The sequence below is a fragment of the Sodiomyces alcalophilus genome, assembly GCF_042370955.1.
Source record: "Sodiomyces alcalophilus JCM 7366 unplaced genomic scaffold ACRALscaffold_5, whole genome shotgun sequence".
Taxonomy (NCBI): domain Eukaryota; kingdom Fungi; phylum Ascomycota; class Sordariomycetes; order Glomerellales; family Plectosphaerellaceae; genus Sodiomyces; species Sodiomyces alcalophilus.
The window spans coordinates 1,366,780-1,389,949 of NW_027263536.1; the positions used below are offsets into that span (position 1 = coordinate 1,366,780).

Genomic DNA, 23,170 nt, shown 5'->3' on the forward strand with positions numbered 1-23,170 from the left:
AAAGCAGGTGATCAGTCACGTGTCATAATAATGGGGCGGAAAGGCCAATCACATCATCGGGGTCCGTTTGAATGCTGGGTTCGTTCCAGTGGAGGCCCTTCTTTGATTTATTATTAGTATTATTATTACATTCTCTCAATTGACCTCGACAGTGGGCCAAAGCGACAACAAGCATACAACGTAGCTGGATTCACCACCAAATCATTTCAACAAATAACTAGCCACGGAGGCATTCTACGCAACCATGTCCACTCCGGCGTACATCGTCTCTCGGGTTGCCGATCCTATTTTCGCCGTGGCCATTGGCCTTAGTGCTGCTGCTGTCCGCATCAATCGGGAAGGGAAAGACAAAGGGTTAACAACGCGGGAGACAGTCGAGGCAGGAAAGAGGCATGTATTGTGTTCTCGTTCGATAAAGCGTAGTATTTGATCCGTATATTAACACGTATATTTGGGCGCAGGCGGCTGGGCAAGCTCTTCAATGCGTCCTAAGTTTCTAGACACGATAGAATACGCTTCTTCTACCACAAAACAGGACGGACCTTCGGCGACCCAGGCCACGAACCTAGGAACCATTCGCCTTTGTAACTATACTCGACAGATCAGTTTCCGTATGCCGGACCATACTCCTTCTTCATCGCCTCGCGCACCATTTGCCCACAAAGCTTAGCTGTGGGGTTGGTACTCACGGCCAACCCTTTCGCGATGTCATTTCCATACCTCCCACCCATGGCAAAGTCCCGGGAAGCCGCCTCCTCAAAGTCCAGTTTGCTCCACTTCGATTCCCTTCTTCCCCCTTGGAGCGACCCCCTTCCTTCACCGATGTGCTTTCCAGTCGTATGGTAAATAGCTGCCCGCTGGGTGTAGGCGAGAGAGAGGGTCTTGGCCGCTTGGGGGGTGATGGCGGCAAACGCCATTTTTGGCGACAGAAGAGAGATGGATGTCTCGAGATCTTGCAGAGTTACAAGCGCCATTCGGCACTTCTCGGCCGTATCTGGGTTCTGGATTAGCCGATCGGCATCTTCCGCATGACCACCCAGTAGCAGCGTGTCGCCATAGAGTCGTCTCAGTGCTTGGGCCCGATTATTCCGCGCACTGGCATAGTTGGGGTATTCGGCGATCAAGTCATTCAGTTGGGATACGAGGCGCTGATATTCCTGCACCGGCTCGGAGACGGTTTGTGGTTTGAGTCCCGCCAACTGGAGTTCCAGTCGTTGCATGGACAGGATAATTTCACGTTCCCTCTGGCTAACACGCTCGTACACCGACGTATCGATGATATGGGGATCCCGAGGTAGGGATGGATCGAGCAAGACACTGGCCGACGGATCAAAGTCGGGATCCTTGATTTTCTCGAGGACACAGAGGTCATTTCGGGTCAGGGACACGGTCGCCATTTCGGTGATGCCAGAGGGGGGCTTTGGTAAAGAGTCGACCGTTGTCTTTTGGACTTGTGCTCCGTCCTTTGGTCGCAGGCTCAACAAATGCTAACTAAACAAGATGACGAATGGGTGGCCGTTTTGAATCGTTCTGAATGTGTGAAAACGACTGCTGACAAGTATGGGATCATAAGATATATTGGATGTTTTCTGCCAAATCACGTTCCTTTTGTCCTGCCTACCGTTGAGCGGCCACATGCGAATATATTCATTGATATATTGTCTACGGAGTACTACACGTACAAGCCAGTATTGCTCGGGCTACGCCTCGTCAGCCCTTAGCGTTTCCGGGGCTTGCAAGTCTCACGTCATTGACCGAGGCTCCCACAGGATTTGGTCGCGCACACACGTCTCTGGCCAGGTAGCATTCAGATTCATTACTCGATTGCTTCGGCGTGTGGTGGTTGTGGAACCCGACACTATGCGGTGGGCGTCTCGAGACTACGCGGTCCGGCCAGCGGCGGCTTAACTCGGCTCAAGTATCAGGAAAATTCATCGGCCTCTTTCCGCGTCCGAAGTCAACGACCGAGATCAACCACATCAGCGCCTTAGACGACCTGAGCCGCCGCCGCCCACCCTCCTCTCCTTCCTTCGGCAATACCTTAATGTGGTTGAGGAACCAAGAGCCTCGTCATGGACATTCGGGCGGCAACCAGTACACTACTTGCTGATCAAGGGAAACCAACGAAACGGAGGAATCCCGCATCGCCCCCCTCCCTGAGACCCACGTTCAAGGCGCAACAGATGCCGGTCCCAATGATGTGGAAACGCGCAATGCTTACAAAACTGTACGAGGTGAAGTCTCCTGGCCTTATCCCGCGAGTAACTCGTCACTGGAGCCGCGTCTCTGCCAGAAGCCGAAAGTCTATATGTGTCTCGGGAGTCACAGGGCCTGTCCGGTTGTCCCAGCCTCATGACTGCCATCCGCTTTAAGTACTTAAGGGCTCTTCCTCCTCTTCCTACCATCCTTTCGGTTCCCGTTCCCACTTAAGAATCTGTCGTCGTGTCTGTCAACTGCCTTCTTACTTCTGCAGACCTTGCTATAATCAATACTTTTATCAACCAGCAAGAGTACGCGTCTTATTCGTCCACTGCTGAGTGTCAATGTCCCCTTCTGCCATCACAGACACTGTCCCCCAGTCCAACGCCTACCCGGCGTCAACACAGATCAGCAATGGCCTTGCTGTCCAGCAGCCACCGCCCAACTTCCGAGGTTATGACCACGTAACATGGTGGGTAGGCAACGCGAAGCAGGCGGCGTCCTATTATAACACCCTCTTCGGCTTCAAGACGATTGCCTACAAGGGACTTGAGACCGGAAGCCGCTACATCACCTCCTATGTTGTCGCCAATGACGGCGTTCGCTTCGTCTTTACCTCACCTGTTCGTTCCCACATCCATCTACCCGAGGATGAACCCATCTCGAAGAGTGACCGTGCCCTCCTAGCTGAGGTTCACGCCCACCTCGAGAAGCACGGCGACGCAGTAAAGGACGTCGCGTTCGAGGTGGACAATGTCGAGGCCGTCTACGAGCAGGCTGTCGCGGCTGGCGCTGTTGCTGTTCAGAGCCCTACCATGCTCCGTGACGACAAGTATGGCGATGTCCTGACCGCTGTGATCCGCACGTACGGCGACACTACCCATACCCTCATCTCCCGAGCCGCCGGATCGTACAACGGGCCTTTCCTCCCCGGCTTCCGCGTCGCCAAACCACCACCCTCGACCGTACTTCTACCCAGCGTACCGCTTGCCCGCATCGACCACTGTGTCGGCAACCAATCGTGGAACGAGATGGTGGACGCTTGCGCCTTCTACGAGCGTTGCCTGTCTTTCCACCGCTTCTGGTCGGTCGACGACTCGCAGATCTGCACAGAATTTTCTGCCCTCAACTCCATCGTCATGGCGTCCCCCAACAACCTAGTCAAGATGCCCATCAACGAGCCCGCACCGGGCAAGAAGCGGTCCCAGATTGAGGAGTATGTCGTTTTCAACTCGGGCCCGGGGGTCCAGCACATTGCCCTCCTGACCCAAGACATCATCTCCACCGTCTCCGCCATGCGGGCCCGCGGCGTCGAGTTCATCTCCGTCCCTAGCACCTACTACGAGACGATGCGCCATCGTCTCAAGACCGAGACCCGACGCTGGGCGCTCAAGGAGGACCTCGACACCATCGAGCGCCTCAACATTCTCATTGACTACGACGAGGGTGGTTACCTTCTCCAGCTATTCACCAAGCCGCTCGTGGACCGCCCCACCGTCTTCATAGAGATTATCCAGCGCAACAACTTTGAAGGCTTCGGCGCTGGTAACTTCAAGAGCCTCTTCGAGGCAATCGAAAGAGAGCAAGCCGACCGGGGCAATCTGTAGGCTTACAGATCGACCGGACGACGTCGCGGGCGACTATGTCTTATTCTTCGATGCAATGATGACCCTAGAGAGGACTCGAACTCCTCAATAGACTGACGATCTCTTGGCTGATGGGTGGACGATGGGAAGCGACGCTGGAGTATAAAGCAGTCCCATGGGGTATTGCCAAAATTAATTCATTCCTGGCACCTGGTGGGCTGACAACGAAATGAATGAATGCATGCCACTTAGCTATGTGATAATACTGCTGAGATGGTGAAATTCCCTCCCCAAGGGGGACAGAGATGTTTGGCGTGTCGTGTGGTGATGATTGTTACATGTTACAGACATATATACTCGGTATATCAGGGGAAGCACTCTGTTGGTACATAGCCAAATTGACCTGCTATCCCGTCCACCCTCATATCCTGTGGTTGTAAACCCCTCTCTGGCCAAAGAAAAACCCAATATGGCGCCGTCGCAATATAATGAGCGAGCTAATGCATACTCCCCGTCCGTTGTTCTAGAGAAGATGGCGTGTTACCCAACGCTCGCCCAAAATTGAATCGATCTATCCATGGACATGATGTCCAATCTCACCACAGGCGTAGCCGTAGCAATGTATTTGTTTCATGAGTCTACCTCCATGGCACCATTCGTGTGATGTCCATTCGTCTCAGTTGTGCCATTGTTCTCGGCCTCTGTCTTGCCTTGCTGGCCCCTTATATCACTTTGACACCCAGGACAATTATGAATTACCTCGTGGGCAAATACGTCGCAGTCGATGCAGAAGTGGTTGCTGCATACTTCGCATGCGTACCGCCCGCTTTCGCTAACGCCTGGCAGTTCCGTGGTTTTCGCTTCCGCCTGATCCCCCCCATCTTGCTCATTTTCTCCTCCCCTACCACCTGCCTCTTTCTCCTCTGCAGTCGGTCCGTCCGTTCCGCCCCCTTTATCTATATCCTTGTCTTTTCTTCGTCTCGGCGGATCGGGGAACGGCGCCAGACAGGAGTAGCAGGCCTTGGACTTTCGCGCCTCGGTCCACGGCACCTCAACCCAGTTGCGTAGCGGGAAGAGGTGGTGATATGACCGGGCCAGGTGTGTGGAGAAGATAAGCGTCAAACCACAGCCAGGGCACTCAGCAGGCAGACGGCAGACCCGAGTGAGGCAGCGAGTGCACGAGTATCCTTCGCGAGTGGGCAGGTTATGGCAGGCACAGTATACTACAGCATCGGCTGGCGCAAGGGTGCGAGAAGGAAATCCCATCATCAGCACTGAAGCCGTACTATGGGCCTGTGTGCGCGTGACTGGTGGTGTCGTCGTGCGGAGAAACAACTCTCGAAAATGGACTTCGTCTATAGCCACGTTATATTGGGTCTCGTCGCCGGCATTCGTCTTGGAGCAGATCTCTTCGCAGATAGCGACCTGCGCAGCAAGGCCAACGATGGTGACTCGGATGCGGTCTACTATCAGGTTGGATATGGTGTCGCGTATATCGCCAGGATCACTCGAGAGGAGGGCGCCGTAGATGATAAGAACCTCACGTGTGCCGTGAGATGGAGCATGACTATAAATCAAGAGTTCGCGGTTAGTAAAGCCATACGCAACGAGATAAACGGTGGCAGGAAGGTGAAAAGCGGGAGAGGGCACCCTCTCCATTCAGTATTCGGTAGAACAGATGGAGTAAATAGAAGAGGATCGCCTTACAAGAGAGCCCCGCGGCACATCTCCAAAGCATTTTGCAAGCTCGGGTTCCCCTGCGGGTCCATATCCTCCCACTTTTTGAGGTGTTCCAGGTGCTCGGTAGGGTCGCCGCTCATATCGCTGATCCGCACGGCAATACCATCCCGCATACCAATTATTCCCATTTGCGAGATGGGGTTCTGCTCAAAGTATGCCCTCACGAACTCGCGTGCAAACTTCCAAGTCAGGCGATGCCGCGTGGGCAGCAGGTCCTTCTCCGCCATGGCGAAGGACATGTCCAGCACGAGCATGAGGTGCCGTATGATGCCGCGCTGGAGCGGCGTTGTATCCCGCAGCAACCGCCTGCGCTTCTCAGCCTCGAGACGCTCGCCAACGGTCAGGCTGCCATCATCGCCCTCGACAACCTCCTCCCAGCTCCGCTTTACGGCTTCCCATGCCATGGAGCGCCCGCCTTTTTTCCGGTCTCGGCGCTGCTTCCGCCCGCCTCGCGATGCGGAGGACCGTGCATTGGTGCCATCTTTGCCATCGTCGCTGACCTGGTGATCGAGGAGCTCGTCGTCTGAAAGATCGTCACCCACATAGTCGCCATCAGAGTCGGACATGGCAGGCCACTAGGCGGTGCGTGGAAATGGCTCCGCAAGGTTGAAAAGATTGGGAGACGAATCTATAGGTCGAAAGATAGTTTCGGCCCGAGCAAACGGTGAGCAAATTACCTGGTTTGAGCAAGATGGTTCTGTTATGGAAATAGGGTAGGACGAGGCTAGATGGAAACCAGAATAGCAACTAAAGGTTATACAGCCTTGCGCAGGTACCAAGCTACCTGGTATGAAACTGCCAATCGGAGGCTACGTAATAGATATCAATAGCTTATCCCCACGCACCCGAGACCATTTGGAGAACTCGTCTGCAACATCAAGCAAAATAATTACCACCGAGTCCTGTTGTATCTTCAGATACACGAAATATAAAGTGTTCTTGCATTACACGCTTCCTCTGGGGTATAAACTACGATGCCACACGGCCTGACTAAGCTCACTCAATATACAAAATAAGAGACGAGCAAACCGCCACAAAATGGTCTTACAACAGACCGGGAATGAGGGGGAAAAAATGGCCTCCAACATGTTTGCCTCCGTCCTTCCTCCATTCTTTGCTTCTTTTTGTCCTCTTTTACATCAGCCACTACTGCACGATAATGTGGTGCTAGACAGAAACGTCTCTGCAGCCGCAGGACAGCCAGTTGTCTGCCGTCTTCCAACTTGCTAATCTCGGAGCAGACTGCGAGGAAGACGGGACAGGGTGCACGAGAGACGAGGCCAGCTCGTATGTCCTAGCACGCTTAGGAACAGTGTCGTGTGCTGCCGTCGCACTTTCGTATCGTTCGTGGCACCCGTAAATCACTGCATGTCGTCCGACGGATCGTTTCGACGAGTCCAAGCTCAAGGAGCGTATCGAAAAAAAAAGAAGGCCGCCCATCCGTGGTCAGACTCCGAGAATATCGAAATCATGGGAAGCCGATGAAAAGAATACGGCCATGTTCTTTCGTGTATGACCAAACCGGACAGAGACCCCACGTCTGGTCCGGGCATATGAACGCCAAATTATTGCCATTAAAATCTTCACCCACCAACATAAGCAACTTGAAGCAGCTCTTTCATCTCGGTCCTCTCTAGCTGTCCCTTATAAGGTGAGGCCGCTTCAAGGGTATGTGCTGCCGACCGGCATCGGCCAGTCATCCTCGGTGATGCTGGACCAGAATACCCAGACCATGACGACGGACAAGAGGGTGAACAGAGTCTGGAAGAGAGAGCCGTCAATGGCACCGTTGGTCCCCTTGCAGATATGGCTGCTGACAACGTAGTTGAAGATCTGGCCGATGGCGAACAGAAGGAGCGCGGCGGTCAGGTAGATCATTGGTCTCGTCTCGCCCAGAATACGAAGGACCAAAATTGCCTCGAGGACAAAGAAGGCGACGAGGAAGACGAGAGGGGCGAGCTGGTACAGCACGTACAGGGCGATGTTGCGGTTGGGCAATTCCCAGCTCGAGTCCCAGTAGCCGGTCCAGCCGAAGCCGGTATCGAGGGTAATATAAAGCGTACCGCCCAGGAGAACGGCGGCTGAAAGCAGCATCAGACCCAGTGAGAGCGGGGTGCCGTCGTCGACGATTTGGTAACCCACGATGGCGTTGAGCATGAGAATCCAGGTCGTCGCAATGATCATGCCAATGTGGATGCCGGTGAAGGCCTGGTAGAAAGGTCAGCTGCCGGTCACTCGAGAGTCGGAAGAACAACAACGCACAATGCGGACAGTGTCGGACAAGGGAAATTCTCCCACGGTGAACACTTCGGCTATCGATATGATAATGTATCCTGCGAGGAACAATTGCATTTCCCTGTCCCAGTCGTGTTAATAGGGCTGCGAATCAGCAGTTGGGGGCGGTTTGGGCGCGAAACCCAGCGCAACCACGGACTGCGACATTACCTTCTACCAACAGCTGCCCTCTTCCTGTCCGACTTCCACAGAAGGTATATGCTGGTCAAGATGGCGAAGGCGGCCAAAATGATGGAACCTAGGTTGCCGAGTTTTCGATCATTGGGCAAAGGGATGCCCGTGAGCTCGCAGCCACCCCATGGCCCTTGCTGGTCGTGGCTACTGGAAAGCACCTGTATGGAACGTCGTCAGGAGTCGGCCAATTCAGTCACTGATGAGACCTTGCAGAGAGGATGTGGCTCCGAATCGGGCACAGCAAATACGACAGGGCCAGACTCACATTGCAGACTGGCAGCGTCGAATCTCGACAAAATTTCTGTGCAAAAAGCGGCGGTTAGTCGACAGCCCAAGATCCATGAGACTCATGTTGACAAAAAGCGCAGGGTCGGCAGCAGGGCTGCTTCTGCATAGTAGCGCCATGGCTCTTACGTTGAAGTTGCCAAATTCCGTCGACCCCATTGTGGTCGATGTTGGAATGCAGCGAAGGCGTCGCTGCTAATTGGCAAGCGTTTCGTCGGTCGCTGAGGCAGGAAAGAAAAGAACAGCGATTGTGTCGCACCAATTGGTTCTGGGCGACTATGCCGCCTCGATCGAATGAGAGTGTAGGGCGGCTTTGTTTCGGAGAACGGTGGTGTTGCCGTTTCGCTATTTCCCTTTCTTTTCCTATGCACTCTCTGCAGTCTTTTGACGATAGACGAGGCGCAATCGTTTGCGAGCAAAAGGTACGTGAGAGCGTGTGTCGAGTTGGTCGGGTCTTCTGGGTGGCTGGGAAATTAGGGTGTGGACCGATTCGCCGGTGCGCCTCGCGTTTTTTTCCCTCCCTCCGTGCTGAGCCTTCGTTTTCTTGTCCAGATGCCTCGTCTTGACGTCTGTCGCAGGTCGCACCATTCGACTCTTCAAGCCGACTACTTGCCAAGCGACTCTTGAAAATTATCGTCGCGAGGTTGTGATGGTTGATACGGTAACGAAGGAGGGAAAACAGAAGAACAGAAGCAGCAGGAAAAAACGGCCGGGGGGACTGCACAGGCGGGAGTCAGCAGAAGGAGCCTGGGTAATAACAATCTGAAGTTCAAACTAATTACCCGTAACCCAATGAGCTGACAGGAACGACGTTCCGACTGGATCCGGGGGGTTTCTTCTGGGTAGCGAGGTACTTGATCTGATGCCCGCCAAGACTACCGCTAGAGGAAAAGGTGCTCGCGATTGGCTGGCACCCCTAGGTGCATTGGAGATTAGTTCCAACCCCCGGCCGCCTTCGACGCTTGCGTATGGCAAAGACCCCTGGTCTGATGTCTGTCGCCTGTCGGCATCTCATTGCAACTGTACGTTGTATCTCGCGCTTTAGATCTTGTTGTGTATCCAAACCTGGTACTCTCTCTGTACACTAATTAAATACCAGCCTTCACGGGCAGCACGCGATGAATCGCTAAATCAATTTGGTCGTCTTCGGAAGCTCAACAACGAAATGTTGCTTCAATTCTGGGTTGTTTGCGCTTGACAACGTTCTTAGTAAATTGGTGTTGATGTCAGCCCGGCTTGCACCTCATGGCCCTCGGTCAGTTGGACCAGGGTGGTTTAATGCGATATGCACACATGCATTGTGCGTGTTTTGAATTATGCCAACCTAGGTATTACTGAGGGCATTATAGGTAGGTAAGGTAAGGAAGGTATCTTTACAGCATACAAGAGTTCAGCTGTGCAGATAATGAACATACAACGTACACACACGCACCACCATATCGTACTATTGTCATCTTTTTCCTACTCGCATCATATTCCTCATTCGAGGAGAACGCATAAGACGAATGCCGTTCTGCTCTTTAGAATCGAAAATATGGTGGTCCTCACCTTGCCTGATCGCCTTAATAGGAAAAAGGAATGCCTAAGTCAGTGGCTTTTTCAATGCATTACCAGGCATTCCTAAAAAGCAACTACGAGTTTGCCAAAAATCGACCTTACCGAGTCTCAGCTTAATCTGAGATGCATTTCAACATCCTCTCCGGTGATATGATTGTACACTAGGCTGATGGGTGCTGCACTCGAACTTCGGTCTCTCGCCATTGCTGTTACATACTCGGGCCGTGTTTACATGCACACGACAAAGCCGCGAGGATTGTTTCAACGCGACCATGGTTGTTCAGTCAATCTATCAAACGTACGAATACTTCTTGGAATTCTGATCTTGGTCTCTAGTATTTCTCTATCGCCAACCCGCAACTATGTCTTTCTCCATTGTTGTATCGTCTTATCGCACGTGTAATTCGAACATGTGATGTTGAAGCTTACAGCTGACAGAGTTCGCCTTTTGTCCTATCGAGATAGATCACGTGACATGAACAGTCCTTGGCGCGCACCGCCTCACGCCCCGCCCCCTTGTTCCCCGCATTCGCCACTCCGTGACTCGACTCCGTCGGCTTGGCCGTGACCGTTACCCCGTCTTAATGTCGCGTCGCTCCGTCTGTCCAACTTGAACGACCAGCTCAGTTGATGCTTTGCCACTCAGAGAAAAGAGCAAATTGATCTTGGAAAAGACCTGTCAGAACGTACACCCAATCTCTGAAGATGGTAGACTTCGCAAACAAGGTTTCGCAACGGGCCATATCACCACTGCCGGTTTCACTTTGCCAGGTAGTTAACTAGTTGACATGATCAGGACGATATTGGGTGTTAAAGTCCTCCGGCCCGGTGCCTTGTGCCATAACAACCTGCCGCCGAATCTCAGCCATGCTTCGCATCTCGTCCTATCATCGCAAGGTGCAGCTGGGATGCAAAACGATTCTGACAAGTAGTTAGGGGTTCACATATCAAAAGCCAGCCACGAGGGAGCCGCACATGGGTCGGCGCAGAGCAGACACGTATATATGTATCTGTTGACCGGTGCAGATGATCAGTTTAGACGATGCGGCAATCGAAACTGGCAGGGGCTAGTCAGATCACGACCGCATCTCGCAGGCCAAAGGTATCAGTCCAACGTGAGCTTGCCCAAATATAATGCACAGGTACATGTAATATCAGTCCTTGAGGCGGCCCATCCCCACGGAGCTTTCCTCAAGCGGAGGTGAATGGTCCCCGGCGCCTGCTTAAGACCGACCAACCCTTTCTCCGTGGGGTTTGGTCCCGATCCTAGCAAGAACCCGCACTTTCTGTCAATAAAGCTCCGTCTGCACGTGATACGCCCTGTCTCATCACAAAGGAGAAACATATCCATACTGCCGTCACTTGTTTCTGATGCTTGGCAGGCTCCAGTCTGGCGCCAATACCTGATTTCTACTTCGAATTCTGCCCTACACTACTGTACTATGTATATTCAGCAGCGCCCGTGAGGCAAGCCATGTTCCGGTGAGACAGAGGCAATGACGTAGTGTTGTAGGGACAATCGCTAAAGGCGGAGAAAAGCAACGGCTCACCGCCTGGCCGATATCCTGACACCTACACTCCGGAGGCGATTATATCCGTACGCGGACGAGTCGTCCTCCCCACAAAACGAGTCATCTTATGGCGTCACGTGTGAGGCTAAAATCAGGGGTCCTTGTCCGCCCTGGAAGATGGAGGCAGTGGCTGGCACTGTGGTAAAGATGCAGATGTAATACTGAGGCTGGGAGGAGGAAATTACCCCTGGCCCTGCGCCCGTCTCGGCTCGTCTGCGTCAACGGCCGAAAAGCGTCTAGCACCGGGTCTCGGAGTTTTTCCACCCCGAACACAGTGTGTGCATTGTCCGTATGCGACCGTAACCACTCTGTACGGAGTAGGCTGTGGCTAAGGTTTCTGTGACCGAATGAGATGGGCCGCTCCCGGCCACTCCCCTGAAGGGGACCCTCTCAATACCAATGAGATGGTAGGAAGCACAGTGGGAGAAATAATCAGGGGAGATAGACATCCCTCATCTCTGGTCGATCAGTTTGTTGAGGACAGAATTCTCCCAATTCATTTTCGTTTCTTGTTTTTTTTTTTACAACCATTTCATTGTTCTGGTTCAGTTCGAACCCAAGAAAACTCACGAACTCGTTTTCATTCTGTCCAACACGTCCTGCCTCTCTCTTGATAAATTGATCGGACACCCTCCACGCCGTGACACGTGAACGGCCCCAGTATCCCTTCTTTTCCGAATTGGCTTTGGCTGTCCGTCGCTTCAGTGTCGCCAACGTCATCAGTGAGTGACGATTTCATTTCCACCTCTCCGTTTGTTTATCCGTATGTTCCATACCGTTTCATGTTGCATAGACGGTCGCTGCGGTCAACCTGGGCCAAGAACGTGCATTCGTCTTCGCCAGGCAGCTACCAGACTGCAGTTGAACGCTACGGGCTTATTTCCTACCATTCATTGGCGCGTCGCGAATCCCTTTTCCATCATGCAGAAGGACAGCGCTGGTGAAGTGGATTCTCTGGAGCTTGCGGCGCGGGGTCCATGAAGCGCGACAAGGCCGCCAAGGTTCACTTCCCAGCGTTGGCATTTGGTCAGCTGGGCGCCCTCGCTGCAGTCAAGATAATCGTTTATGGCAAGTTGCCTTGCACTTCAGTTGTTCAGGTGGCTCAGTTTCCCCCCCCCCCCGACAGAAGAAGGGACCTCCTTTTAGAGGGACTCACGAGAAACAATTGGTCAGCAGGGTGCGGGAACGTGGGAGCGTGCGGTAGTCCCGCACCGCACTTGACAAGTGGACTTTTGGTTGCTGGGTGGGCGTTTTGATTGTCTCACGTTTTCTTTCTCACTGTACGATGGTACTGCATCAAGGGCCCAAAACACGCGCTTCAGCCGCCTACCAGTACAACGTACATTGTACTGCCCAGCAAGTCCATGTACACTACATTGACTGACACCTATCCCTTCCCTTACATCATTTTCGCCAAAGCAACAACCCCCACCCCCAGACTGTGCCCTGTCTTCGGGACATGGTTAGAAAACCGAAAGGTTGGCTTCACGCTGGCATTTTAGAGGGAGTTCCACAGTATCCAGGACAGTGCCCGGACAGGCTCACAGCTGTGACCAAATCCAGTTCTCCTGGATGCTTTCTGGAGAACCCACTCGCGTGCCTTTTCCTCTTCTCCAGCCTGTCCTTTTGGTTTAGCCCCTTGTTCCCGGGGCCCCACCACCCTCCCTCCACCAGCACCGGTCCGCACCAAACAGAGCCGAAGGAACTGGAGTTGTTGAACGAGTGACGACTGACACTTGACTAACCCGTCTACCAGATGCCGGTTCTTTCCAGAGACCCTGATTGATTCACCCACCCGTTCACCTATATACAACTCCATCCCACCCCTACCCAACCCCTCCACCCAGTCTTTCGCGGAAGGGAGCTGCTGCTAATCAGCTCCATCACCGCCCAATATTCCTCCCTCAAAGGATTCCCGTCTCCCTTCTAATATCCCTCTCCGAACACTTCCCTCCCGTCCGGACCTGGATGAACAGGCGACGTCATTGCTTCCGACCACTACGACCCGGCCCGTCAGCTCTAACCCCGCGTCTTATCCACGACACGGCCACGACCACGACAACTCCGACCGACGTCCTTCCCCAGACTCGGGCTCCGATTCTTCCTGGACTGATACAGGGGACATCGCCGAACAGCTTGCCGACGAGGACCCTCTCCGGTATCACCTGTCCCACGACTCCGAAGGCGTCGATGACGGACTCCTTGCCGGGTTAGGACGACGACATCCCAAACACAAACAGAAAAAGGTCCGCATCCAACCACCCTCGGACTACCGCTCCCCGGCCTGGTCCGGTACCATCGACAAGGAAGCTATCGAGGTGCCCCAAATTACCCCAAGACCCCCTAGTCGAACTGAGCGGATTCTCGGATTCATCATGACGGGTGGACGCTCCTTCCATGGCCTTACAGGGAAGCCCCTGATGTGAGTCTTTCTCTCGAACCGACAGGCCCTATGATATATTTCTGGACGGGGTTGGAAACTGACAAAATCCAGATACTTTACCAGTATATTCGTGTCTCTAGGTGTCTTCCTGTTTGGCTATGACCAGGGTGTCATGTCAGGCATTATCACGTACGTTGTCCTACATGTCGCCTCCCGTCCTTGACCTTCTTTGTCCCACCTTTCCCAACACTGCCTCGCTATGTTATCGACTGACCGGAGTGATTGCTGACTTTGAACCGCTTCTCCTGTTAGTGGGCCCTACTTCAATGACTATCTCGACCAACCTTCCAGGGCCAGCATTGGCACCATGGTGGCTATTCTAGAGGTTGGCGCATTCATCTCGTCTCTTGTAGTTGGTCGTGTCGGCGACGTTATCGGCAGAACACGGACCATTCTGTACGGCTCCATCATATTTTTCATCGGCGGCGCATTGCAGACTTTCACCAACGGCATGCCCATACTGATGCTCGGGCGCTTCGTTGCCGGCCTTGGTGTCGGTGCCTTGTCTACTATCGTGCCTGTGTACCAGTCGGAGATTTCTCCCCCCCACAACCGTGGCAAGCTTGCCTGTATCGAGTTTTCCGGTAACATCATCGGCTACGCCACCTCGGTCTGGGTGGATTATTTCTGCGGTTTTATCGAGAGCAACATGTCGTGGCGCATCCCTCTCTTCATGCAGTGCGTGATGGGTGCTCTTCTCGGTCTCGGCAGCCTGGTCATTGTAGAGTCTCCAAGGCAAGTTGATGTCCTCCCCAAGCAAGAAGCGGGGGAAAAAAAAAAGAAAAGAAAAGAGAAAAAAAAAATCACCACTCCTCCACAATAGTACCTCCTGCTGACTCTTCGTTTCAGATGGCTCCTAGATACCGACCGGGATGAAGAGGGCATTATCGTAATCGCCAACCTCTATGGTAAAGGCGACATCCACAACCCGAGGGCACGGGAAGAGTTCCGCGACATCAAGATGGACGTCCTGCTCCAGCGACAGGAAGGCGAGCGGTCCTACACCGAGATGTTCCGCCGGTACGGCACGCGCGTCTTCATCGCCATGTCGGCGCAGGGTCTCGCCCAGCTCAACGGCATCAACGTCATTTCGTACTATGCTCCCTACGTCTTCGAGTCGGCCGGCTGGGTGGGTCATGACGCCGTCCTCATGACCGGCATCAACGGAATCACATACTTCCTGTCGACCATTCCTCCCTGGTATCTGGTGGATCGGTGGGGACGGCGCCCCATCCTGCTGAGTGGCGCTGTGCTTATGACCGTCTCCCTCTCACTCATATCGTACTTCCTTTACCTTGACATCAAGACGACGCCTACGATGGTTGTGGTCTTCGTTATGATCTACAACGCTTCGTTTGGATACTCGTGGGGCCCCATTCCCTGGCTGTACCCACCAGAGATTCTCCCGCTCAGTATCCGATCCAAGGGCGCGAGTTTGTCCACGGCCACAAACTGGGCATTCAACTGGCTCGTCGGCGAGATGACGCCCGTCTTGCAGGAATGGATCGAGTGGCGACTGTACTTGATACACGCTTTCTTCTGTGCGACCAGTTTTGTAGTTGGTAGGTTCCCCCTACCCTCTTCCCCTTCCCTTATGCTTTTTTCTCCTCGCATTCCCAAAGTCCCGCCCCGTTCTTAGTCTGATATCATGAACCATTGGTGGTGTGACGACGATGCGCTGACTCGGATTTTAGTTTACTTCATCTACCCCGAGACCCGTGGCGTCCGACTCGAAGACATGGACTCCCTCTTCGGCGATGCTAGCACCATCGCGGGTACGCCATCAATTCACGGCGAGACAGGATCTCTTATGCAAGCAGGCTCACCAACCATGTCCGACTATCGCGGCCGTGCGGTGGGCACCATGAGCTCAATTCCCGGACTATCACTCGATCCTCCCCATGTTGGCTCGGTTGACGGCAAGTTGCAAAGCCCCAATGAAGGCGACGCGAGTAGCACCATTAGCGGCTGGATCTCGAGGGTAGTCGGCCGCACCCGGGGGAATAGCACCACCGGCGGAGGCAGATACGCCCCGGTTGACCAACAAGGTGACAGGGGTGAGGACGCCGAGGACGGCGAGCGCGATCGAGTTTGAATACCATGCATGTCCGGGACCAGAATTTAGACGCAAACCACTCTTTTCTGCTGCAACCACATATAGATGGCGACATGGGGCCTCGAATAGTTATCATGGGGCATCGGCATCGGCATTTATCTTTTCTTTTCTTTTGATTTTTACTCTCTCTGGGTAGACGAGTAGTGTACATGCATGTCCGCCCATTCGAATGGGCTGAAGGGAATGGAGATGGAGATGCGACAGGGCATTCGAATACACTCCAGCTGCGAAGAATTTGTTGATGGCATTCAGACTAAAGATCTAGAGATAAGATCTAGAGATAAGGGGTAATCCCTTCGCTCAGCTTGTACATGACTCTCGGACGAATACGAGACGGGGCGTGAGACTCCTGGGAGGTTCAATGACATAATACACACCAACTAAACAAGTTGGTGCTCCTCTATTCTGCTTTCGTGCCTCATTTGTGCCTCAGTTTGAGGCAGCAGCTCGCAATAAGCACAGCGAACTTAGACAATAGAATTATATTGAGCCATTGCCCTGATTTCTGGCCACCGTTGCTTTACATGGCCATGTAAAAATACCTCTAATCCGTGCGGCTCGCTGAGATGTGCAAAGGTGAGATCAGACAGACAGTTCAGCCACTCCCAAGAGCATCTGCCCCTACGCCGACTCCTCCAGTTGCCCCTTCTACACCCCCCACCCCTTCGGGTAATCACATGCCATGCCCGCCTCCCGGTCCTCCGATACTGCTACCGAGCTGGTTGACGTTGGTGCCCTTCACGGCGTGATCGGTCGGACGCGCGGCGGCCTCGTAAATGATCTGCGCCGGGGCGCGGCCGAGGGCGGTCCACTCGCCCTTGAAGCCGACGTAGGCGATGCGGGTGACGTCCTCGTCGCCGTCGCTGAAGTTGTCCGGGAAGAAGAGGGACAGGCGTCGCACCTTGGCGAAGAGAGCACGCCGGACGGGGATCTCTTGGAGGTCGGATGTCTGGGAGAGCTCGAAGGTCTGGGCCGGCTCGGCGTCCTCGGCGGTGGAGAAGTCGATGTCGTCCCTGTTCTGGAAGAGTCTGAGGGTCTTCGGGGCAGATGGAGAGGCGGAAGTCCGGAGGAGGATGGCGTGGAGCTTTACCTGGGCTGTGAACCTGTGGGAGGAGATTCATGTCGTTAGCTTCGTGCAGACTAAATTAGATGTAGTAAAGAGAACTAGGTTGCCATGGTCGCCGAGGCTAGGTAAGTTATCGGAATAGGATGTCATGTTGATGATTCAGGCAAGGAGACACCTAAGCGGATGCTGTAGTGAGAAGGGGAGTGATTGTAGACATGCCCAACGGACATCGAGCATGTCCACAGCCACGATCCTTGTAGATGAATAAATTTACAGTATAGCGGAAAAAGAAGAGAAATAAAAAGAAGTGACTCACGGGACATTCATCAAAATCTGTTCATCCGCATCACTCTCCAGTTCAGGTGAATTGTCCATGCGCTCCATCCACGTCTTCTTGACAATGGCTTTTCCACTGTCCGGTATGGCCTCGTTGAGCGTAATGATCTCGTCAAAACTGATCTGCTGGTACAGAGAGTGTTGCAGAGCCGGGGTGATGTCATCCGAGTGGTCATGATCATGGTCATGGTCGCCGTGGCCATGACTGTGCTCGTCGTGACAGTGGGACATTTTTAGGTAATGCAGTCGCGGGTTACCAGTGAATCTCTTGTTATAATAACCTATGTTGCTCGAGGGAACCAATGCTCTTCTTCCGCCGAGGATGATAGATTATTAGGATGACGCCGGTTATGTCAGTGCAGAGTTGAATCGCCGACCGTTTTAAGTGCCTATCTATCGTCTTGCCGTCGTCCTCTTGTAGCGGTCTTAGTTTGGTGATGGTTGAAGTGACGGAGAGTTTCTGTTGAGTAGAAGACATGGTGGGGTAGCGGGGTGCGTATATGTACGGTACGGTACGAGTACGACTAGTACCTTGACTACATACTCAGTAGGTAGTTTCATATGACTACCTTGGACCTAGGTAGTAAATACAACTGACTTCTGTTTGTCATGCTGGCTTTTTGTGCCTTCCAATTAATTGATTGCTCGAGTGCCTCGGTGGAATCGACAAACAAGCAAGTAAAGCAAGGTAACACGGGCAGGTAGGCAGGTACCATCACTTGGGCAATACCAAAACACAGATAACTACTCCAAGTACAGCATGTTCACGCACAAGTATTGAACACCCCGATTCTCGAACCTTCAACTGAATTATTGAATTAACATGTCTAGGTATCTTCCCAATACTTGGGTAGTAGGTAACTCGTCCTTTAGTCCCTGGGTATCTTCTAGCGCCGTTGACTCCCAATATCCCAAAAGTACATCAAGAAACACTCCATGAGGTTCATAATGACAATGATGCCAAAAGCCTCGTCTCCCACTCCCCCAAACCTGACACTTCCTAAAATCCCACTCTCCTCTTTGGCTTCTTCTTCTGCTGTTGCAGCCTCCGCCCGTGCTGTCCCGGAACTGGCTGGGACATGACCTCCCCTGGAAACTGAGAAAACTGCGACGACGGACGCATCTGCAAAGACGATAGGAACGGTTGCCCCTGAGTGTGTATCTGTTGTGGCGCAGCCGGCGGTGGAAGGATAGGGAGGATCAGTTGCGATGACGACGGGGGAGCGATGACTGGTGCCGTCAATTGCGAGGAAGCCGGCACGTGCTGCGATGACGAGGCGATGCCCATCGTTGATCCGTGCGGCGGCAAGTTCTCTGCCCTCCGCACCCGCCTCTGGAGCCGACGCGACTCCGATCGTCGAGTCCTGCTGAGCGCCTCCTCCACACGAAGAGTTGACGCTGTCTGGACCGAGGATCGATACCCTTCCGTCGTCACACCACGCTCCTCCGACGGCCAGTACGACAGCACGGGGCTCGGCCGTCCTGGAAGTTGCTTGGTCGTGTTGACCCGATCAGCAAGCATGCTGAGTCGCTCCAGAGCATCATGTCCCTGGCTATCCTGGGACGATGGACGTGGGGCTGAAGGTGCTGAAGAAGCCACCGCCTGGGATGCCTGAGATGATGGCGCCGGGGATAGTGATTTGGTTGCACGAGGCGTGAGATAGCCCGTTTGCTGCGAGGACTCCAACTGGCTCTGTGGCTTCGGTGCCTCCCTCGGTACTGGAACCCACGACGGCGGTCCTTCCATCTCGCGGGACTCGTCCAAGCTGAAGACCGAGACGCCGTACGAGGACCTCAACATAGCCTCGGATGCTTCTGATAGCGCTAGTTCTCTCGAAAGACGGTCGGGCGGCGAGCTCCCCGGGATAGGCCATAAATGTTCACATTGACGACGCAACTCCCCAATCGACGTATCATCGCCCAATTCAATGTCGAATAAGCGTGGGAGGATCGCCTGGGTGACTACGCGTCTGTCAGAAACGGATTGAAGGGAGCGCAGCTGGGCATCCCAATCTGCCTCGCCCGCCCCAGTAACCGGCGGTGCCTCAAACACGACCCCGTAGTCTCGGCTGTTCCCAGTGAGCTTCTTGTACTCATGCATGTTTGTCACGGTTCATCAAGGAGAAAACTTACAGTCTTCGAAGTGGCAGCTGCCCCTCGTTGTCAGCAAGATGGCTTTGTAGCATATCCTTGACAGATTCGAGCCCTGGGATAGTCCCGCTGGCACGGTTATGCTCGCTTTCCAGGGCCAGGGAGTCTATTGAAACCAACACGCGCGACATCAGGAGATCAACTCCCTCGACATGACCCCGAGGCCATCGCCGCGAGCGACTCATATCTCCGCCTTGGAGCGCTGAATCATGTGTCGACGCTCCGCCGGTCCAAACTAAGTCGTCCATGTCTCCGAAAGCATCGGATATAACAAAGGTCTCTGCGTGATGCTGGAGGAAATCCATTCTCCGCTTGCCGCGCAGTCGCTTGGCTTGGCCGTCGGCTACTTCCCGGCTGACATTAGGAATGGTATCGCCATTGGTGCCAGACGTAGTCGCAACAACCGTACAGCACCTTAGACTCAAATCCTCGCGAAGGAAAAGTAGTTGCCAAAAATGGTCATGCTGATCGGGCTGCGCCGCCCCTGGACCGCCCGACTGTACACCAGTGAAATCGACGAGGGCTGGAGCTAGGCTGAGTGTCTGCAAAGGCGGGATACTATCCACGGTGGTGTTGCGGCTAGGCTGGGGCACTGTGAGTGTGTGGTATTGAAACCGAGAGTGGCCTGTTTCACTGCAGGCACTAAACGTGAATATGTCAACGTCAGGGCTGCTGTCGGAGTAAAGGCAGACAACGCTGGCGTTGTGGCCGAGTGAAGGCCTAGCGTGGTGCGCTCGAATTCTGAGATGGCTGCTGCCGTCACCTGTACCTCGTAAGTGAGCGCATGATAGTAAGACGGTTGGCTTGCTCAAGTTGCTGCTGGCATCTCGGGTGGGAACTAGTTCGATACAGATGAGGTCCGAGCCAGTGAGGACAAACACCTGCCTCTGGTTGGCAGGGTTTGACTGAACATCCTGAATGGCATCTCGTCGCGTCTTCAGTACTTGCGGGCCACGTTCCGGAGGGCGGTTCGGGTAGCGGAGGTCGATCCACTCGAGGCTGGTACGGTTCCAGACAAGTAGCATGGGTGCCGACGAAGACCATCCAAACCCCTCGTCCTGGGCTTCCTCGTCATGTGTGCCTTGCGGATGAATCAACGGCGCATCCCAATGGTTCCAGTCGGGCCCAGAAGATCCCACCCAGAGGACACCGTGGTACCCCGCCGGAATGGGAGAGTCTGGGTGGGTTGGGAGGTCCTCGAGAACACCGGCGTGTATTCGGCCGCAGAATGTGAGTTCGGCGGTGAGATCAGGACGGCCGATGGTCGCAGCTTTCCCCTGCATTTCCCAGACGCTCCAGTAACCTCGCTCATCGACTATGGCAAGCATTTCCGGGCTTTCTTCTGAGCGGGGCCGGAATGCAACATCCGAATGCGGACTACCGCCCGTGTCCTGGTAGGAGAGAGACAGAACCGGTCTGGGATCGATACGAGATGGTCGGTCGAGGTCACTGGTGTTGCTGTTGCTGGAAGATATTCCAGAGACAGGCACCCTTCGGTATTGGGGCCTGAGAACGGTTGTTGAAAGTTGTTTCTGGACAATAACATATCTGGAGGGTTCAAGTCTAGCCAAATCAAGGCCGACCTTGACCTGGGAGATAGGACTATCATCCTGTGCCCAAGAGGCCGCATCCCCCATGTCGTCCTGCATCGGGTGGAGAAGGCGCATCGCAGGAGACTCGTCGCCATCGCGGTTCCAATTGGCATAGTTAAGGGCAACCAGACGAAGGTCCTCGCCGGACTGTCCGGTCGCAACAGCAAGTACTGGCTTGGAACGCGGGCGCTTAGGGTCTGTCAAATCCGTCATCTGACCGATTGCAAGGAGTGGCCGAGCTGAGAACGGCCGTCCGCCACCAGTCTCAACCACAAGGTCGGATAACAGCTCCGACGCGACGGCGACGGCCTCGGGGTAGGTGCCATGAATCCAACGTTTGTGCTGTCTTTCTTCCTCCCAACTGACGGGATCTTGTGGGACAGTTGCAGTAGCCGGGCACCACGTCTCCGAATGGCCAACCACGTGGAAATGAAGAACTAACACCTCATGTCAGCTTGCTTGGGCACTTGACCCATGTCCGCAATTTGCAGCATGATTCAGATTGGCTTACTTACCATGGGCGGTATTTCGACTGGCATGCAGCGCAGGTAGCCCGGACGCAGGCTCTTGGCGGGGTATAAGAGCGACTCGGGGAGGACCGTAGATGCGGTCGCCCTCATCTTGAACGCCGGCCATGAGGCCGGGTTGTGGTTGATAGCTGAACGGCCGAACAAGGTGACTGCGGTGTCTTCCTAATCATGCCGTAGAGCGAGAGGAGACGCCGTCTCATTGTTCAAGAAGCTCAGTTTCAGAGCGGCCTGAGGATTGGTAAAATCGCTGAGCTAAGGCGAGTTGACGTGATCCTTATAAAGGGTCTTGGCTGAATGGTGACCTTGGATTTATATGAAATCCAAAGAGTATAGGCAGTCGCTCTACAGGTGAAGCTGGCGAAGCAACGGATATCAAAGTTGGACCACGAGAGACGTTGATTTTCCCATTATACTGGCAAAGCTCCCAATGCGCCTGTAGTAGGAGAGCTCGTCAAATATCCGGATTCGTCGGCCAATCTCGTCCTCATTTCTTTGCATGGGGTTGCAAAAGGCAGCGGACGGGAACAGAGGAAAAAAAAAATATAAGATGGGGATGACCGCAACGAGTGCCTTCTAGACATGTTCTTATCTAATCAGAAAAGAAAGGCGATCAAGGGCTACCTTAGGTACCGTAGGTAGGTAGGTATCCGTACAAAGGGAAGGTACAACCCATGTCCACGGCGAGCTTAGTATGCGCATAGGCAAGTACTCCGTACCATTGGATGTATATTACACCGTGCACCTACCAACCTTATCAACGCCTCTAGCTCAAGGGACATGAGCCTTGAGACTGTCCACAATAAGATGAAGCAATATGCCACCCTCGGCAGATGAGAAGAAAGAGAAACAGGCTGCGGCCCAACAGGCGGTTGATATTCTTCATGAAATATCAACCATTCTAGTTAGTCTCCAACTCCAACTCGCCTGCATCCAGGAAACCGTGAATAGGGATATAGAGGGCGAAACATCCTAACCCAAAGCAACAGAACTGCCACCTTGACCGCCGCACTCTCTCCATCTGTATTTCCATGATCGAGAATGGAGTCAGCCCCGAGGCCCTCGCAGTAAGCAAGCTCTCGCTCCCCCCGGTTGTGGCCTCGTCTTGTGGGGTCTCAATCGTCGCTTGTTCCCCCCGTCATCCACCCTTTTGTTGCTCATACTTACGCTCGTCGTAGACCGCCATCAAGGAGCTGAGGAAAGAGGCTCAGGAGACGGAGCTGGATATGAGGACGCGCAGGCGCTAGGCTCAGGCGTAACCCATGCTTGGCGTTACTTGGATTCCTCCTTCGGTCTCGTCTGGGCCCCAAAAGAAAGAGTCCGAGCGATATCGACACCTCATATACGGATGCACAAACTCTGTTGCTCGCCACCAATATCTGGTCTACAGGGCAGTCAGTGTCAGGTTTCCAAGTGACAGGGAGGGAAGTCGTGAGCCAGGGTGGGTGGATGCGGTCGGCTTTCATCAGATAGATGGCCACCATTTAACGAGATACGGAAACCCAAGACTGTTAGGTCAGTTTGAAATTCAT

At 53.8% G+C, this 23,170-nt stretch overlaps 8 protein-coding genes across 8 annotated transcripts; 3 read left to right on the top strand and 5 right to left on the bottom strand.

Moving 5' to 3' along the window:
- Positions 1-134: 134 nt before the first annotated feature.
- Positions 135-1,705, bottom strand: ACRALDRAFT_1064868 (uncharacterized protein). Its single transcript, XM_071017058.1, has 2 exons — positions 464-1,705; positions 135-392 (listed from the first exon to the last, which is right to left on the bottom strand). The coding sequence occupies exon 1, from the start codon at positions 1,395-1,397 to the stop codon at positions 603-605; it is 795 nt and encodes a 264-aa protein (XP_070874180.1). The 5' UTR covers positions 1,398-1,705; the 3' UTR covers positions 135-392; positions 464-602.
- On the top strand, positions 245-492 carry ACRALDRAFT_211788 (uncharacterized protein; the record flags this gene model as incomplete). Its single annotated transcript, XM_071023785.1, has 2 exons — positions 245-399; positions 462-492. The coding sequence occupies 2 exons, from the start codon at positions 245-247 to the stop codon at positions 490-492; spliced, it is 186 nt and encodes a 61-aa protein (XP_070874181.1).
- An 838-nt stretch (positions 1,706-2,543) lies between the features above and the next one.
- ACRALDRAFT_2028341 (uncharacterized protein) lies at positions 2,544-3,806 on the top strand (the record flags this gene model as incomplete). Its single annotated transcript, XM_071020524.1, has 1 exon — positions 2,544-3,806. One exon carries the CDS (start codon positions 2,544-2,546, stop codon positions 3,804-3,806), a length of 1,263 nt encoding a protein of 420 aa, XP_070874182.1.
- A 609-nt stretch (positions 3,807-4,415) lies between these two features.
- On the bottom strand, positions 4,416-5,929 carry ACRALDRAFT_1057820 (uncharacterized protein; the record flags this gene model as incomplete). Its single annotated transcript, XM_071015924.1, has 2 exons — positions 4,416-5,352; positions 5,493-5,929. 2 exons carry the CDS (start codon positions 5,927-5,929, stop codon positions 4,416-4,418), a joined length of 1,374 nt encoding a protein of 457 aa, XP_070874183.1.
- Positions 5,930-6,427: 498 nt separating this feature from the next.
- On the bottom strand, positions 6,428-9,044 carry ACRALDRAFT_1077241 (uncharacterized protein). The gene is made up of 5 exons (XM_071018618.1): positions 8,409-9,044; positions 8,260-8,295; positions 7,971-8,152; positions 7,788-7,881; positions 6,428-7,733 (listed from the first exon to the last, which is right to left on the bottom strand). The coding sequence occupies exons 1-5, from the start codon at positions 8,436-8,438 to the stop codon at positions 7,188-7,190; spliced, it is 888 nt and encodes a 295-aa protein (XP_070874184.1). The 5' UTR covers positions 8,439-9,044; the 3' UTR covers positions 6,428-7,187.
- A 4,237-nt stretch (positions 9,045-13,281) lies between these two features.
- On the top strand, positions 13,282-15,945 carry ACRALDRAFT_2107386 (uncharacterized protein; the record flags this gene model as incomplete). Its single annotated transcript, XM_071023334.1, has 5 exons — positions 13,282-13,829; positions 13,902-13,979; positions 14,103-14,595; positions 14,674-15,412; positions 15,545-15,945. Coding segments are annotated over 5 exons (2,259 nt in total), but the record flags the coding sequence as incomplete, so codon positions are not given.
- A 694-nt stretch (positions 15,946-16,639) lies between these two features.
- Positions 16,640-17,599, bottom strand: ACRALDRAFT_1071714 (uncharacterized protein; the record flags this gene model as incomplete). The annotated part of the gene is made up of 2 exons (XM_071017888.1): positions 16,640-17,069; positions 17,349-17,599. 2 exons carry the CDS (start codon positions 17,597-17,599, stop codon positions 16,640-16,642), a joined length of 681 nt encoding a protein of 226 aa, XP_070874186.1.
- Positions 17,600-18,255: 656 nt separating this feature from the next.
- Positions 18,256-21,913, bottom strand: ACRALDRAFT_1082685 (uncharacterized protein; the record flags this gene model as incomplete). Its single annotated transcript, XM_071019347.1, has 4 exons — positions 21,627-21,913; positions 19,502-21,548; positions 18,806-19,437; positions 18,256-18,770 (listed from the first exon to the last, which is right to left on the bottom strand). The coding sequence occupies exons 1-4, from the start codon at positions 21,745-21,747 to the stop codon at positions 18,256-18,258; spliced, it is 3,315 nt and encodes a 1,104-aa protein (XP_070874187.1). The 5' UTR covers positions 21,748-21,913.
- Between the last annotated feature and the right edge of the window lie 1,257 nt (positions 21,914-23,170).